Raw genomic sequence first — 12,600 nt, forward strand, 5'->3', positions numbered from 1 at the left:
CACAATAGAACATTTTTGGGATGAATTAGAGCCTTCTCCTCCACATCAGTTGCTGATTTCACAAATGTGCTTCTGGAAGAATGGTCAAGCATTCCCATAGACACACTCCTAAACCTTGTGTACAGCCTTCCCAGAAGAGTTGAAGCTGTTATAGCTGCAAAGGGTGGACCAACTCAATATTGAACCCTACGGCTGGGATGCCATGTGCATGTAAAGGCAGGTGTCCCAATACTTTTGACAATATAGTGTATATGATGTGGCTCTCATACTAAAGTTTGGAGACCCCCTGACCAAGAACATGGACAGCCATCAATAGTCCCAAAAGTCCTCTTAGCTATTGGAGGTCTCTAGGCACCAAATATAAATTTTGCCACTGAATCCGAGTATGCCGACCACTGAAATTGTCCAACACTGTTTTGTCCATCTTTAACAAGTTTCGGATCCCAATTAAGGCCTGGTTCACACCTATGCAATTTGCATATTCGAGGAGCATTTTGTGTTTTTCAATACACGTTTTTGATCCATTAACGTCCAAGGAAACAAACCAGAAAAATGTCCCCGGTCCTTTCCATAAAATGCACAGATATGAACGTAAACCACAGGAAACCATGTTAAATGGACTGTAGTGTGTTTCTGAAAAACTGAAAATACAGAACAAAAAATAAAAAAACCATCGCTGATCGCCACCATTACTAGTAAAAGTCCATAAATCTATCCCGTACTTTGTAGACGCTATAACTTTTGCGCAAATATATGCTTATTCTTTTTATCAAAAAAACATGTAGAATACACATTGACCTAAATTGATGGAGAAATATTTTTTTTCACATTTTTTTGGCTGTATATTATAGTAGGAAGTAAACATTATTATTTGTCTTCAAAATTGTCGGCTTTTGTTTACAGCGCAAAAAAGAAAAAAACCACAGAAGTAATCAAATACTATCAAAAGAAAGCTCTATTCATGGGGGGGAGGACAATTTTATTTGGGTACAACGCCATGTCCGAGCAATGGTCAGTTAAAGTAACATAGTACCGTATTGCAAAAAATGGCCTGGTAATTAAGGGGGTAAATTCTTCCGAGGCTGCGGCAGTGGTTAAACGGCACTCTAAAAACGAATTTTGTTTTTTATTTTAGGTTTACGCACACTTTTTTTTTTTTTTTTAAATGGATTAAAAACACTTGGGTTTACATATAGGAAAAAACAAACATTCTCCCAGCCCCAATGAATTCTGAGCGATTTCCTACAATTGCCATCTCCATCTAGTGAACATAATGTGGTATTTTTTCCTCATTGATTTATTTCAGAATAAAATTCATTATGGCCACTAGATGGAGTGGACAATGACTGGAAAACATTGTTAAGATGTACAGTTGTGCTCAAAATGTTTGCATACCTTGGCAGAAATTGTGAAATTGGCATCAATAATCAAAATACGACTGATAATGCCAAAACAAGTCTTATTTAAGGATAGCAATGACATGAAGACATGATCGCAGGTTTTTGGATCCTTTTTAAATCATAATTACAGAAATCATCCCAAATGGCCCAGATAGAAAAAGTTTACATACCCTGGAATGTTTGGCCTTGGTACAGACACAGGTGGCACACACAGGTTAAAACAGCAACTAAAAAAGGTTCATTTCCCACATTTGTGGCTTTTTAAATCACAATTGGTGACTGTTTTTAACCACTTCCCACCCGGCCAATGCATATATACGGCCGGGTGGGAGCCGTCTACTCCTGATAGGCCATTCAGGAACGTCCTTCAGGAGTAGCGGGATCGCGCTCGCGCAGCGGCGCGATCCCGATGCGCCCGTGTCACCCGGACACGGCACATCTCAGATCGGCAGGAGGGCTCTGTGATTGGACACGGCCGTCATGTGATCAGGAGGGCCAATCACGGCCGTCATGTGATATAAACAAACAGCCGGTTGCTAGGCAATCGGCTCTCCTCTCCTCACACGGAAGTCATCGCTGAGGAGAGGAGAGCAGAACGCTGCAGCCGGCTGATGATCAGTGAGTATGGGCTGCTTTTTACAGCTTTTTACTCACTGATCATCAGTGTAGTGTAAACACACAACACACCACACAGTACAAACACAGTCCCCACATATGTCCCCAAAACACACATGTCCCCAAAACATACATGTCCCCAAATAATAAAAACACATGTCCCTAATAATAAAAACATGTCCCCCACATATGTCCCACTAAAATCACATGTCCCAATGATTATCTGCACACATATGTACGTGATCACCTGCACACATATGTACATGATCATTTGCGTACATATGTCCGTGATCACACAAACCAATTATACACTTAACGGAATTTTTTTTACCAAAAACATGTAGCAGAATACATTTTGGCTTAAATTTATGACAAAATTAGATTTTATTGGATTTCTTTTCAAATAGAAAAAAGAAAATATTGTTTTTTTTCCAAATTTCCGCTATTTTTGCGCTTATATCGCAAAAAAAAAAAAAACGGAGTCGTGAATAAATAAGACCAAAATAAAGCTCTATTTGTGCGAACAAAATGATAACAATTTCATTTGGGTACAGTGTAGCATGACCGCGCAATTGTCACTGAAAGCGCTAGAGCGATGAAAGCTGAAAATTGGGCTGGGAAGGAAGGGGGTGAAAGTGCCCTGTATTGTAGTGGTTAAATGGTCAATGAGTTTGTTAGCTCTCACATGGATGCACTAAGCAGGCTAGACACTGCCACGAGGATGTAGAAGACTCAAAAGACCTGCGTAACGAGGTAATGAAACTTTACAAAGATGATTTGAACATTTGGGGGATCTCGATACCAAGCTAAGGTCAGGTAGATCAAGAAAGGATAGCGTGTCCCACGGACTCCATGTCTGCCAGCGGCCCGCAATCACGGCAAGGAGAGGGAGAATGGGGAACTGCCCATGTAAGCCAGGCATTTCCCCATTCTGCCTAGTGACACAACAGGGATCTACTGCTCTGTCATGTTTTAGCAAGTCCATCGCTACAGTTAAAAACACGCTGAGGAAACACACTTACCCCCTTGATCGCCCCCTAGTGTTAACCCCCTTCTCTGCCAGTGTTATTTTTACAGCTCTGATCAATGTAATAAGGTCACTGGTCCCCAAAAAGTGTAAATTGGGGTCAGATTTGTCTACTGCAATGTCGCAGTCCCGCTAAAAATCACAGATCGCCGCCATTAAAAGTAAAAACAAAGAAATATAAAAGTCCCTAAAATTGATCCTGTAGTTGGTAGACGCAATAACTTTTGCGCAAACCAATCAATATATGCCTAGTGTGAATTTTTTTACCCCCAAAAAATAAAAAAAATTATATATATATATATATATATATATATATATATATATATATATATATATATATATATATATATATATATATATATATAATTTTTTTTATTTTTTCTGCCTAAACTGATTAATACAGTTTTTGGGATATTATAGCAAAAGGTTAAAGAAAAAAAAAAAATACCCTCTTCAAAATGGTCTTGTTTATGGCAAAAAAAAAACAAACACACAGAGGGGATCACATACCACCAAAAGAAAGCTCTATTTGTGGGAAAATTGCAGGACATCGATTGTGTTTGTATACAGCCTAGCATGGCCACGCAATTGTCAGTTAAAACCTTCCGGGGCTAAAGTGGTTAATGCCAAAATTTCCTAATTTCTGCCAGGGTATGCAAACTTTTGAATTGGTCAAGGCCTGGACAATTATTGGTCACGTTCTTCCAACAAATTTATCATACACAATAGATTTCTTTATGTGATCTTAAAAGTGGTTCTAAAAGGCAAGACATTTTGTACCTTAATGCATTCCCTCACAAATCAATTCTGTGCCGTGCCCGCCTGCAGCGGGTGCTGCTCTATCCCCCTCCTCACACTGGCACAGAGGCAGGAGCCACTAGACCTCTGAAGATATGCTGTGTTATCTGTAGAAAGTCCCATAAGTTGTGAGATGGGGCTTTCCTGGAATTGACTACTTTTTCCAGCACATTCCACACATGCTCAATTGAGATATGGAGAATTTGAAGGCCATGTCAACACCTCAAACTTGTTGTGTGCCTCAAAGCATTTGTGTAGTGTGGCAGGGCACATTATACTGCTGAAAGAGGCCACTGCCATTGGAGAATACAGTTTCCATGAAGGGGTGTACTTGTTCAACATTGTTTAGGTAGGTGGTATGCGTCAAAGTAACATCCACATGAATGGCAGAAAAATTGCCCAAACTATCACAATGCCTTCACTGGCTTGACTCCTCATGCTGCATCCTGGTGTCATCTCTTCCCCAGGTAAGTGATGCACACGCACCCGGCCACCCACATGATGCATCAGACCAGGCCACCTTCTGCCTTTGCTCTGTGGTTCAATTCTGATGCTCACATGGCCATTGTAGGCGTTTTTGGCTGTGGATCAGTATGGGCACCCTGACCAGTCTACGACTATGTAGCTCCACAAACAAAAATCTTTGAGGTCCATTTTCTGTTCAACATCAGGGACAACATGTTTACTTGCTGCCTAATATATCTCACCAAATTTCAGATGCCGTTGTAATGAGAGAATACATATTCTACACTTTGCTTGTCAGTGGTTATAACGTTATCATGGTATTGGTGTATATTTTTAGCAGCATTCCATACATACTGCAGTGACTTGCTGTGTCACTCCTGCAGTGTTGCCCCAACCCATGCCTACATGTGGACAGAATTATTGCCATCATAGCAGGGTAAAGTTCACGCTCCATAACGGCCAGCTTGCTGGTAAAAGATAGAAGAGAAATTCCGGAATGTGTCCATCCTGCACACAGCGGCCCGCCAAGGAAGGCACTCCTATTATAGAGTATAGCTGAGGGAAAGGACTTCAATATCAGCAACTATATAGAATTCCAAACACTGTAAATCAATTCAAACTCTAATGAAAGGAGGAATACAGCCATAGAAGCCCAAAACATTCATGAAAGCCCGAGCCAGCAAATCAGGATCAAACACCTTTATACGAGCCAAAAATCTCTGAACGGACTATTGGGGGTCAACTCACTAAGCTTTACCGCACACGATAATATATGTAAATGAGTAACATTCATACCCTTATGTGCAGTAAAGTTCCACTAAAGAAAAATAATTTCTGTAAAAAAAATGTGTATATATATATATATATATATATATATATATATATATATATATATATATATATATATATATATATATATATATACACATACATATACATATATATATATATATATACACATATACATATACATATACACACACACACACAATTAGTTATATATTTTTTTTCATTGTTTTAGCAAAGACCCAAGGGAATAAAATGGCGGTAATTGCAATTTTTTACATCACGCGGTATTTGTGCAGCAATTTTTTCAAAAAAAATAAAACAATAAAGCCCAATATTTTTGTATAATGTGATAGATGTTACACCGAGTAAATGGATACCTGACATCTAAAAAAAGCGCACGCTCCTGGAATGGTGCCGAAGTTCGGTACTTAAAAATCTCCATAGGCGACGCTTTAATTTTTTTTTTTACAGGTTACCTGTTTAGGAGTTACAGGAGGTCTTGGGCTACAATTATTGCTTTCGCTTTAACGTTCGCAGTGACACCTCACATAAGCGGATTGAACGTTGTTTACATACGTGGACGCGACCTACGTATGCGTTCACTTCTGCGTACGAGCACGGAAACGCTTCCATTTTTTTTTTACTATTTTACCTTTTTATTTATACTTTCTTTTTTTTGATCACTTTTATTTCTATTACAAGACCCCACATCTCTCCTCCAGGCTGGAAAGCCCTGAGATAAAACAAAACCAAACCAAAAAAACAAACAGCCGGGTCCCCGTAACTGTTCACTTCTGCTGGCCCAGACGTGACATAGCGTCATGCCCGGGCATCCAAGAGTCAAAGAGACTGCCGGGAACCATCTGGCCCTCGGTTTTCTCTATGGCCAACTTCCGGCGAATGTCCCCTCCCGCCGCCTACAAGAACAAATGATCAAGCAGCTGCTTTGATTGTTCTTATGGTGCAGGGAATTGCCAGCTGAAAAAAAAATCTGAATGATGCCTGTAACTGCAGGCATCATTCAGATATCACCACTGGAAGCCCAGTACATGATACGACACTCTGCGGTATGGAAGTGGTTAACACCACCCTTTTGGTGGCAGTAACCAGTGCAGTACCAGAAAGAGGGGCTACACAACCAAGCATACAGAACACACTGTCTGAAGTGACATGCTTCATATCACTTTTAAACAGAATTCAAAAGTATTCATCTCCAGGAACATGTGCATAGAAAGTCAAAAATAGCCCTTCTATAGATTTTTTTTTTTTTTTGAGGGTTTGCCAGGAAAAGGGGGGGGGGGGGGTGAGTCATAAGAGGGCCAATGAGAGTTGCAGGGCTGCAGAGCTGGAGGTGTGCCTCAGTTTCATCAGATTTGGCGACCCATCAGAATTTGTAACAGAAGTAATGTGCCGTCGCTGCCATCTTGCTACACCTGCTAAAACCTACCAGTTAAAATGGATGCAGCCAGACTCCGTGGAGGGAGATTTCTGCAGTATATTTGGCAAGTACAGAATCACAGTATATATAAAAAATGCAAAGTGGTTGGAGGGAAGCTTCAGAATGGCGAAGATGTTTTTATTACAAATTATGTGAGCAGACTGCAGTTCCTCTAATACATAGAATGCATTAAGGGGAAAAACAGCGTTTACAACCCCTTTAATTACACAAGCTGAAATTAGAAGCCGATTGGCTACCATAAACAGTTGCACCAGATTTTGCACTCTCCAGTTCTTGTAAATCAACCGCCTTGTATCATAAGTCCTAAAACTATTCCCTTACACAGCCATCATATTAACCAATTCAGCCCCGGAAGAAATGGCTGCTCAATTACCAGGCCATTTTTAGCGAAACGGCCCTGCGTCGCTTTAACTGGCATCTGCGTGTTATTCTTCTACATTTTTTTCTTTATTACCAAAAACAAAGTCGCAATAAGCATGTATTGGTTTGCGCAAAAGTTATAGCGTCTACAAAATAGGATAGATTCATGGCATATTTTTTTTTTTTTTACTAGTAATGGTGGCTAGCTGCGATTATTGAGACTGCGACATTATGGCAGACACATCGGACCCAATTTTGGGTCGATTGACAATTATACAGCGATCAGTGCTATAAAATGCACCAATTACTGTATAAATGTCACTGGCAGGTAAAGGGTTAACGCTAGAGGGTGATCAAGGGATTAACTGTGTTCCCTATGTGTGTTCTAACTGTGGGGGATGGGACTGACTATAGGAGATGAGAGATTGTGGTTCCCAGCTCGTAGGGACTCTTAGTACACATACTTCCCTGTTCTGCCTCTCATGCCCGCGATCGCTCTTGGCTGGTGGTCATCGCGACTGCTTGTCACAAGCAGGCTTACCTGTAGATGAAAGTGGTTTGTAAGGGTTTACAACCACTTTAAGGTTTTTGACTTAAAGAGGAACTGCAGTTTGCTCGCATATTTTGTAATAAAACATCTTTGCCATTCTGATGCGCGTGCCGTGCCCCCCCCCCCCCCCCCCCAACATCTCTCTCCCTATATCTTTTTTCTGTACTTGCCAAATATGTTGCAGAAATCTCCCTCCACCAAGTCTAGCTGCATCCATTGTTCACTTCCTGGATTTACAGACACACACTTCCAGCTCTGCAGCTCTCATTTGCCCTCTTATGACTCCCTCCCTTCCTGGCAAACTCACAAGAAAGAGCGAGAGCTGTGTGTGATGTCATAAGCCTAGGCTAATGACCAGACAAGAAACAAACAGACTGTATAAGGCATTTACTGGCAAAATAAAATGTTTTGCTATCCAAAGTTTAAACAAGGACAGAAGATGTAATAGATGGAAAGTTGAAAAAAATGATTGAAGAGCTGCTTTAATGCATAAAAATGAAAAACCTTCTGTGCTGGACGGGCTTGTAAAGCTGGCAGGAGACCCAAGAAGAGGATCGGGGGCTGCTCTGTGCAAAACCATTGCACAGAGCAGGTAAAGTATAGGCAGGTTTGAGATATTGAAATAGATAGAGATACATACCAAAAAAAAGTGGTTTAGAACCCCTTAAACTGTTCTAGCAAGTTCAGAGGCACATTGCAAGTGAATCATTTTTATACCTTTTTTTAGTGTAGCAATAGCAGAGAACATTAAATAGCAGAACACAAATGGCTGTACTACATGCACCCCGATACTGTGGATGGTTAGATTGGATGTTGCTCTGTACATACCATCTGGTCAGCTTGTTGGGAATCGGCTGCCACCAAAAACCATTCAATATCCAGTGTTCCACTGTCCTCTGGTGCCAACGTGTACTTGCACTCCAGAGTAGTTTTGTCACCTTGAACACCATCATAAGACGTCTTGGCTGGCGTAACCAGTTCTAAAGCATTCAGAGAAGCTAAAAAGAGAAGACAAAACACGTAAGTCCGTATCACTGGAACACAGTATACATTGCAGCTCAATCTTTAGACGTGACTGGTTGGGACTGAATTTGTTTTTTGCTTTTTTTAGTCTTTTATCCCTACCCCCCCCCCCTTTATTTTCACCTGGTGATCCTGCCAGTAACACTTCCTGTACTAGAAGGAATATGCTGCACTGTAACTACAGAGCAGCAGCTGTGTCACCCCAATAACAGGGACTACAGAACACCTCCTTATCTTCTCCATAAACAAATAACATGGACATCATATAGGACTCAGACAGGTCACATGATTTCTGGTAAGAGCACATTTTTTTGCACTTGATGGGCAGCTATAACTTTAATTTTAAAAATGATATAATTTAAACAGACTAGAAGGAAGCAAATAGTTTTATGTAAATTCAGACACCGAAAATCCTAACATGGCCAGAGGTGTGATGTAGTCCAGGGTGGATTAGATTTAAGTCGATTTAAATCACTAGTAAAAAGGCTTCATTTAAATAATTTTTAAAGAGCAATTTGTCAATTTGTCATCGGTCCCACAGTGGCTTCCCCTCTGACCTGCTGTTCACTCACCAACAGGCCCATTCACTTTAATGGGAGGGCTGGTGATGCAGCAGTGACAACAAGGTGAGGGACATGGGGGTAGCAGTTGAGCGGATGCCCGCTAACAGGCGCTGCCATGATGGATCTGAAATGACAGGTGCTCTTGTAGGGAGGTATTCTTGCTGGTAGCTAGAATCTTTAATATTTGCAAACAAAATAAAGGTTTCCTATTTAGAATAAGCCATCAGGTTAGTAAAACAGCGATATCAGAAAATATTCAATCATACAGTTAGTAGTGTACTTTGGATTTGCAAAACAATGGGATAAAGGAATATTCCTGATCTTTGGTTTATCCCCTGGTTAATATGAAAATTGTGTGAATGCATCAATGTGGTGCATGTTATCTCAGCTTGCACAGCTTGGATTTATTGCATGAGTTTACCAAAAATTTAAATATTGCAGAATATACAGCCTCATGCCACATAACTAAGCTCCATTTTACGCTGGATAAATTATTAATGTAGCTTAAATAGAAAATGCTTTAGAATTCACTCCAAAAACATTAAATACATTTGATAAATAAAACAAAAAAAAAAAAAATCTAGGTCACAAGGAATGCAAGTAAAAAGGTACACCCAAAATTTTGAGCTGCAAACAGAATAGAGAGCAAATTTCCCTGACACAGAAAGAGATCCTCTCACTTCCTGCTGAGTCTACAGGAAAGGAAGTGAATGAAATCTTCCCAAAGAGGACACAAAAGGCAAAAAAACAAAAACAAAAACAAAAAACAAACAAACGATAGAGCAGTGATGGTGAACCTTGGCACCCCAGATGTTTCGGAACTACATTTCCCTTGATGCTCCACTACACTGCAGAGTACCAGAGCATCATGGGAAATGAAGTTCCAAAACATCTGGGGTGCCAAGGTTCGCCATCACTGAGATGGGGCTTTTTACCCTCCTTTAACCTCCCAGTTTTCCCGAGTGTGGCTCGGGGGTTAAACTTCAGCACCATTAGCGGTAACCCCAAGTCACTCGGCATTGCATTGCAGGATCCTGGTGCAGTGTACTTACCTTGTCCCCTGGATCCTGCGATGTCCCCCCGCTGTGTCTGCGGACTCTGTCCTCCTCCCCGATGTCCAGTGTCCCGGGCTCCGTTCCCTGCAAGCGTTGTGACGCCAGGGGGGGCTCAAATTAAATAAAAAAGTGAAAACCATAATACATACAGTACACCACTGTATGAAATTATTTCACATCCCTTTTGTCCTCAGTGATTTGTCCAATGCCCTGCATGTAGTTTTATATTATAAATACAGTTCTTTCTGCCTGGAAACTGGAGATTGTCCAAAGCAACCAAAATGTGTCCCTTTACGTCAAAAGTGGTTTTAGACCAACTAGAAAACTGCAATAATAAAATTAGAACACTTGCAGAATTGAGTGATAGTGAATCGTGGGAAAATTAATTGTATTATATTCTTTTTTATAAGAAATTATCATTTATGGTTTTGCGTTTCAGACATCAAACCCAGGATATCCATTAGACTCTGGTTTGGACAGATTTAAGTGTGTAATCTTCTGCTATAGATTCCATTTACATTGTGAGAATTGTGCTCACATTTCTTGTCAGATAAAATCAAAACCTTGTCTGCTCAGCAAGTCAGACCCCATTTAAAGGATAAGTGCATTGTAGACCCATTCAGCTGTCAGACTAAATGGGATTCTGTAGGTTACATGAAGAGATCATTGTGCTTCCTCCAACCCGATCTGCTGGTTCTTGGCTTCTGTGTACATCAGGAACGGTCAACTTACTTGGTGTCGTAGGGCCCCAAATATGGCGCCTGACATGACCAAATGGCACACAACATTCAGTGAATGTAATGTTACAGAAATCTGTCAGGCTGCTGCCAGATTTGGCCATAGATGACTTGAACCTTGTATGGGCAGGCCGATTATACCCAAACAATTGACTAGGGTAAAACTAGCAACCAGTCTGATTTTTACAATGCGATTGCCAGCAGCTATAGCCACCAGCAGTAATCACTGTTTTCTCCCGGCAGGGACGGACGGCTCCCCCATACCCCACCAAAGAAGCTCCGCGGGAGGGATTGCCCCATCCTGACTGTGTTGAAGGGGGAGGGGGGGGCAATTTTCTCTCCTGAAATCTGTGGTTATATGAAAGAAATGGTGTAATTTATGGCCTGTCTAATTCCCCATTTCAGGACAATGGGTGGAGCGACACCAACCAAAAATACGGCTATAGAGCCGTGTATTCCAAACTGCATGCAACCGTTTGTGGCTTCTTGGTCCTCATCAGTGCAATATATGGACATCATGGCTCATTTACAGATAACATTCTAATTCCGGATGAATTATATATTAAATAGACATGCAAATAGAACAAAAAAAAAAAAAAAAACACTGTAAAAGGACAGGGACTGGATTTTTCTGCATGTCTTGTACCACAGGAATGTGCACTGTTTACATGAAGGCTCACTGGAAGAAGCCATTCCCCACCACTACTGAAGGGTCTACTTATTTCAATGCACCGTGCTTCTCTCCCCATCACCTCCTCTGGGCGAGTGAGACAACAGTTCTATTCCTCGAACACAAAATGAGGAAAGATCGCCCTGATGACATTCTCTAAAGTGACATGTTGCATTTGAAATATTTGAAACATTTCCAGCATTCGGATTATTTGTGTCACAATGTTCCCCTCTCAAAGACTGCATGAAATACAAGTGATCTGGTAAATGACAGTTTGTGACACGGTTAATATATTGCTGTATAGTAAATTCTTCATCTGGAGCAACAAATGTTTTACCCAATACACACAAGTTGTAGTACCTACAGGTTTTTGTGTTACAAGGGTAACTTCCAGGTGGATTGGCATTGTTTAGATGAAAACAGACTAGGCAATGGTGCAGTCCTTAGTGTGGAGACATGTCAGCTAGACAATCTGCAACCTGCTTGCAATATATCCCATTTAAAATCTTTATCTGTATACAGTATTGGCAGAATTCTTGGGAAAATGTGGTTACAAATGCAATAAGTTTGCCCGTTCCTCCATTTCTAGAGTTGTAAAGTTTATTTTTATGCTCTTGGACATATCTGGCAATAATTCCTCTGCCCATTATCGACGCCCTTTCTAGTTCTTGGTGTATAACAGATTCGTTATAATAACCTCAGTCCAATAAACGCTGATGAATGACCTTCCAGCTCAAAGGCCAAGTCTGTTGAACAGTTTAGTTTGGCTCAAATAAACTCCCCATAAGGGATGGCATTGATGGTGTGGGATGGATGAGCATGATTTCCTATAGGTGCATGTTGAAACCTCACCCATAGTTGGATCACACTTTAGGAGGCAATATGTCGCCTCCCCACCACTTGTTTTATCCCTGTAAATGGCCCATTGCACATGGTTGTAGGGCGGGAGTATCAGTGCACCAACATCCCTTGTGTTAAGGGCCGTGCACAGGCAGAATATCAGGCGGCATCACATTCACCCCGTGTTTACAGCAGTCCGGTGTTCTGTCAATTTCTTCAACTCTTCAGAAACTCCAACCATGTCACTTC

General features: G+C 41.0%; 1 protein-coding gene across 2 annotated transcripts in view; it reads right to left on the reverse strand.

Moving 5' to 3' along the window:
* CXADR (CXADR cell adhesion molecule) overlaps positions 1-12,600 on the reverse strand; it is a 98,446-nt gene that overhangs the window by 42,861 nt on the left and 42,985 nt on the right. For both annotated transcript variants that reach the window (XM_077480058.1, XM_077480057.1), the window contains exon 2: positions 8,292-8,461. In XM_077480058.1, coding sequence (XP_077336184.1) covers positions 8,292-8,461 — 170 coding nt within the window. The remainder of the gene's footprint in view (positions 1-8,291; positions 8,462-12,600) is intronic.

This window comes from Lithobates pipiens, unplaced genomic scaffold (genome assembly GCF_037356315.1).
Source record: "Lithobates pipiens isolate NorthernLeopardFrog02 unplaced genomic scaffold, aLitPip1_a1.2 Scaffold_16, whole genome shotgun sequence".
Classification (NCBI taxonomy): domain Eukaryota; kingdom Metazoa; phylum Chordata; class Amphibia; order Anura; family Ranidae; genus Lithobates; species Lithobates pipiens.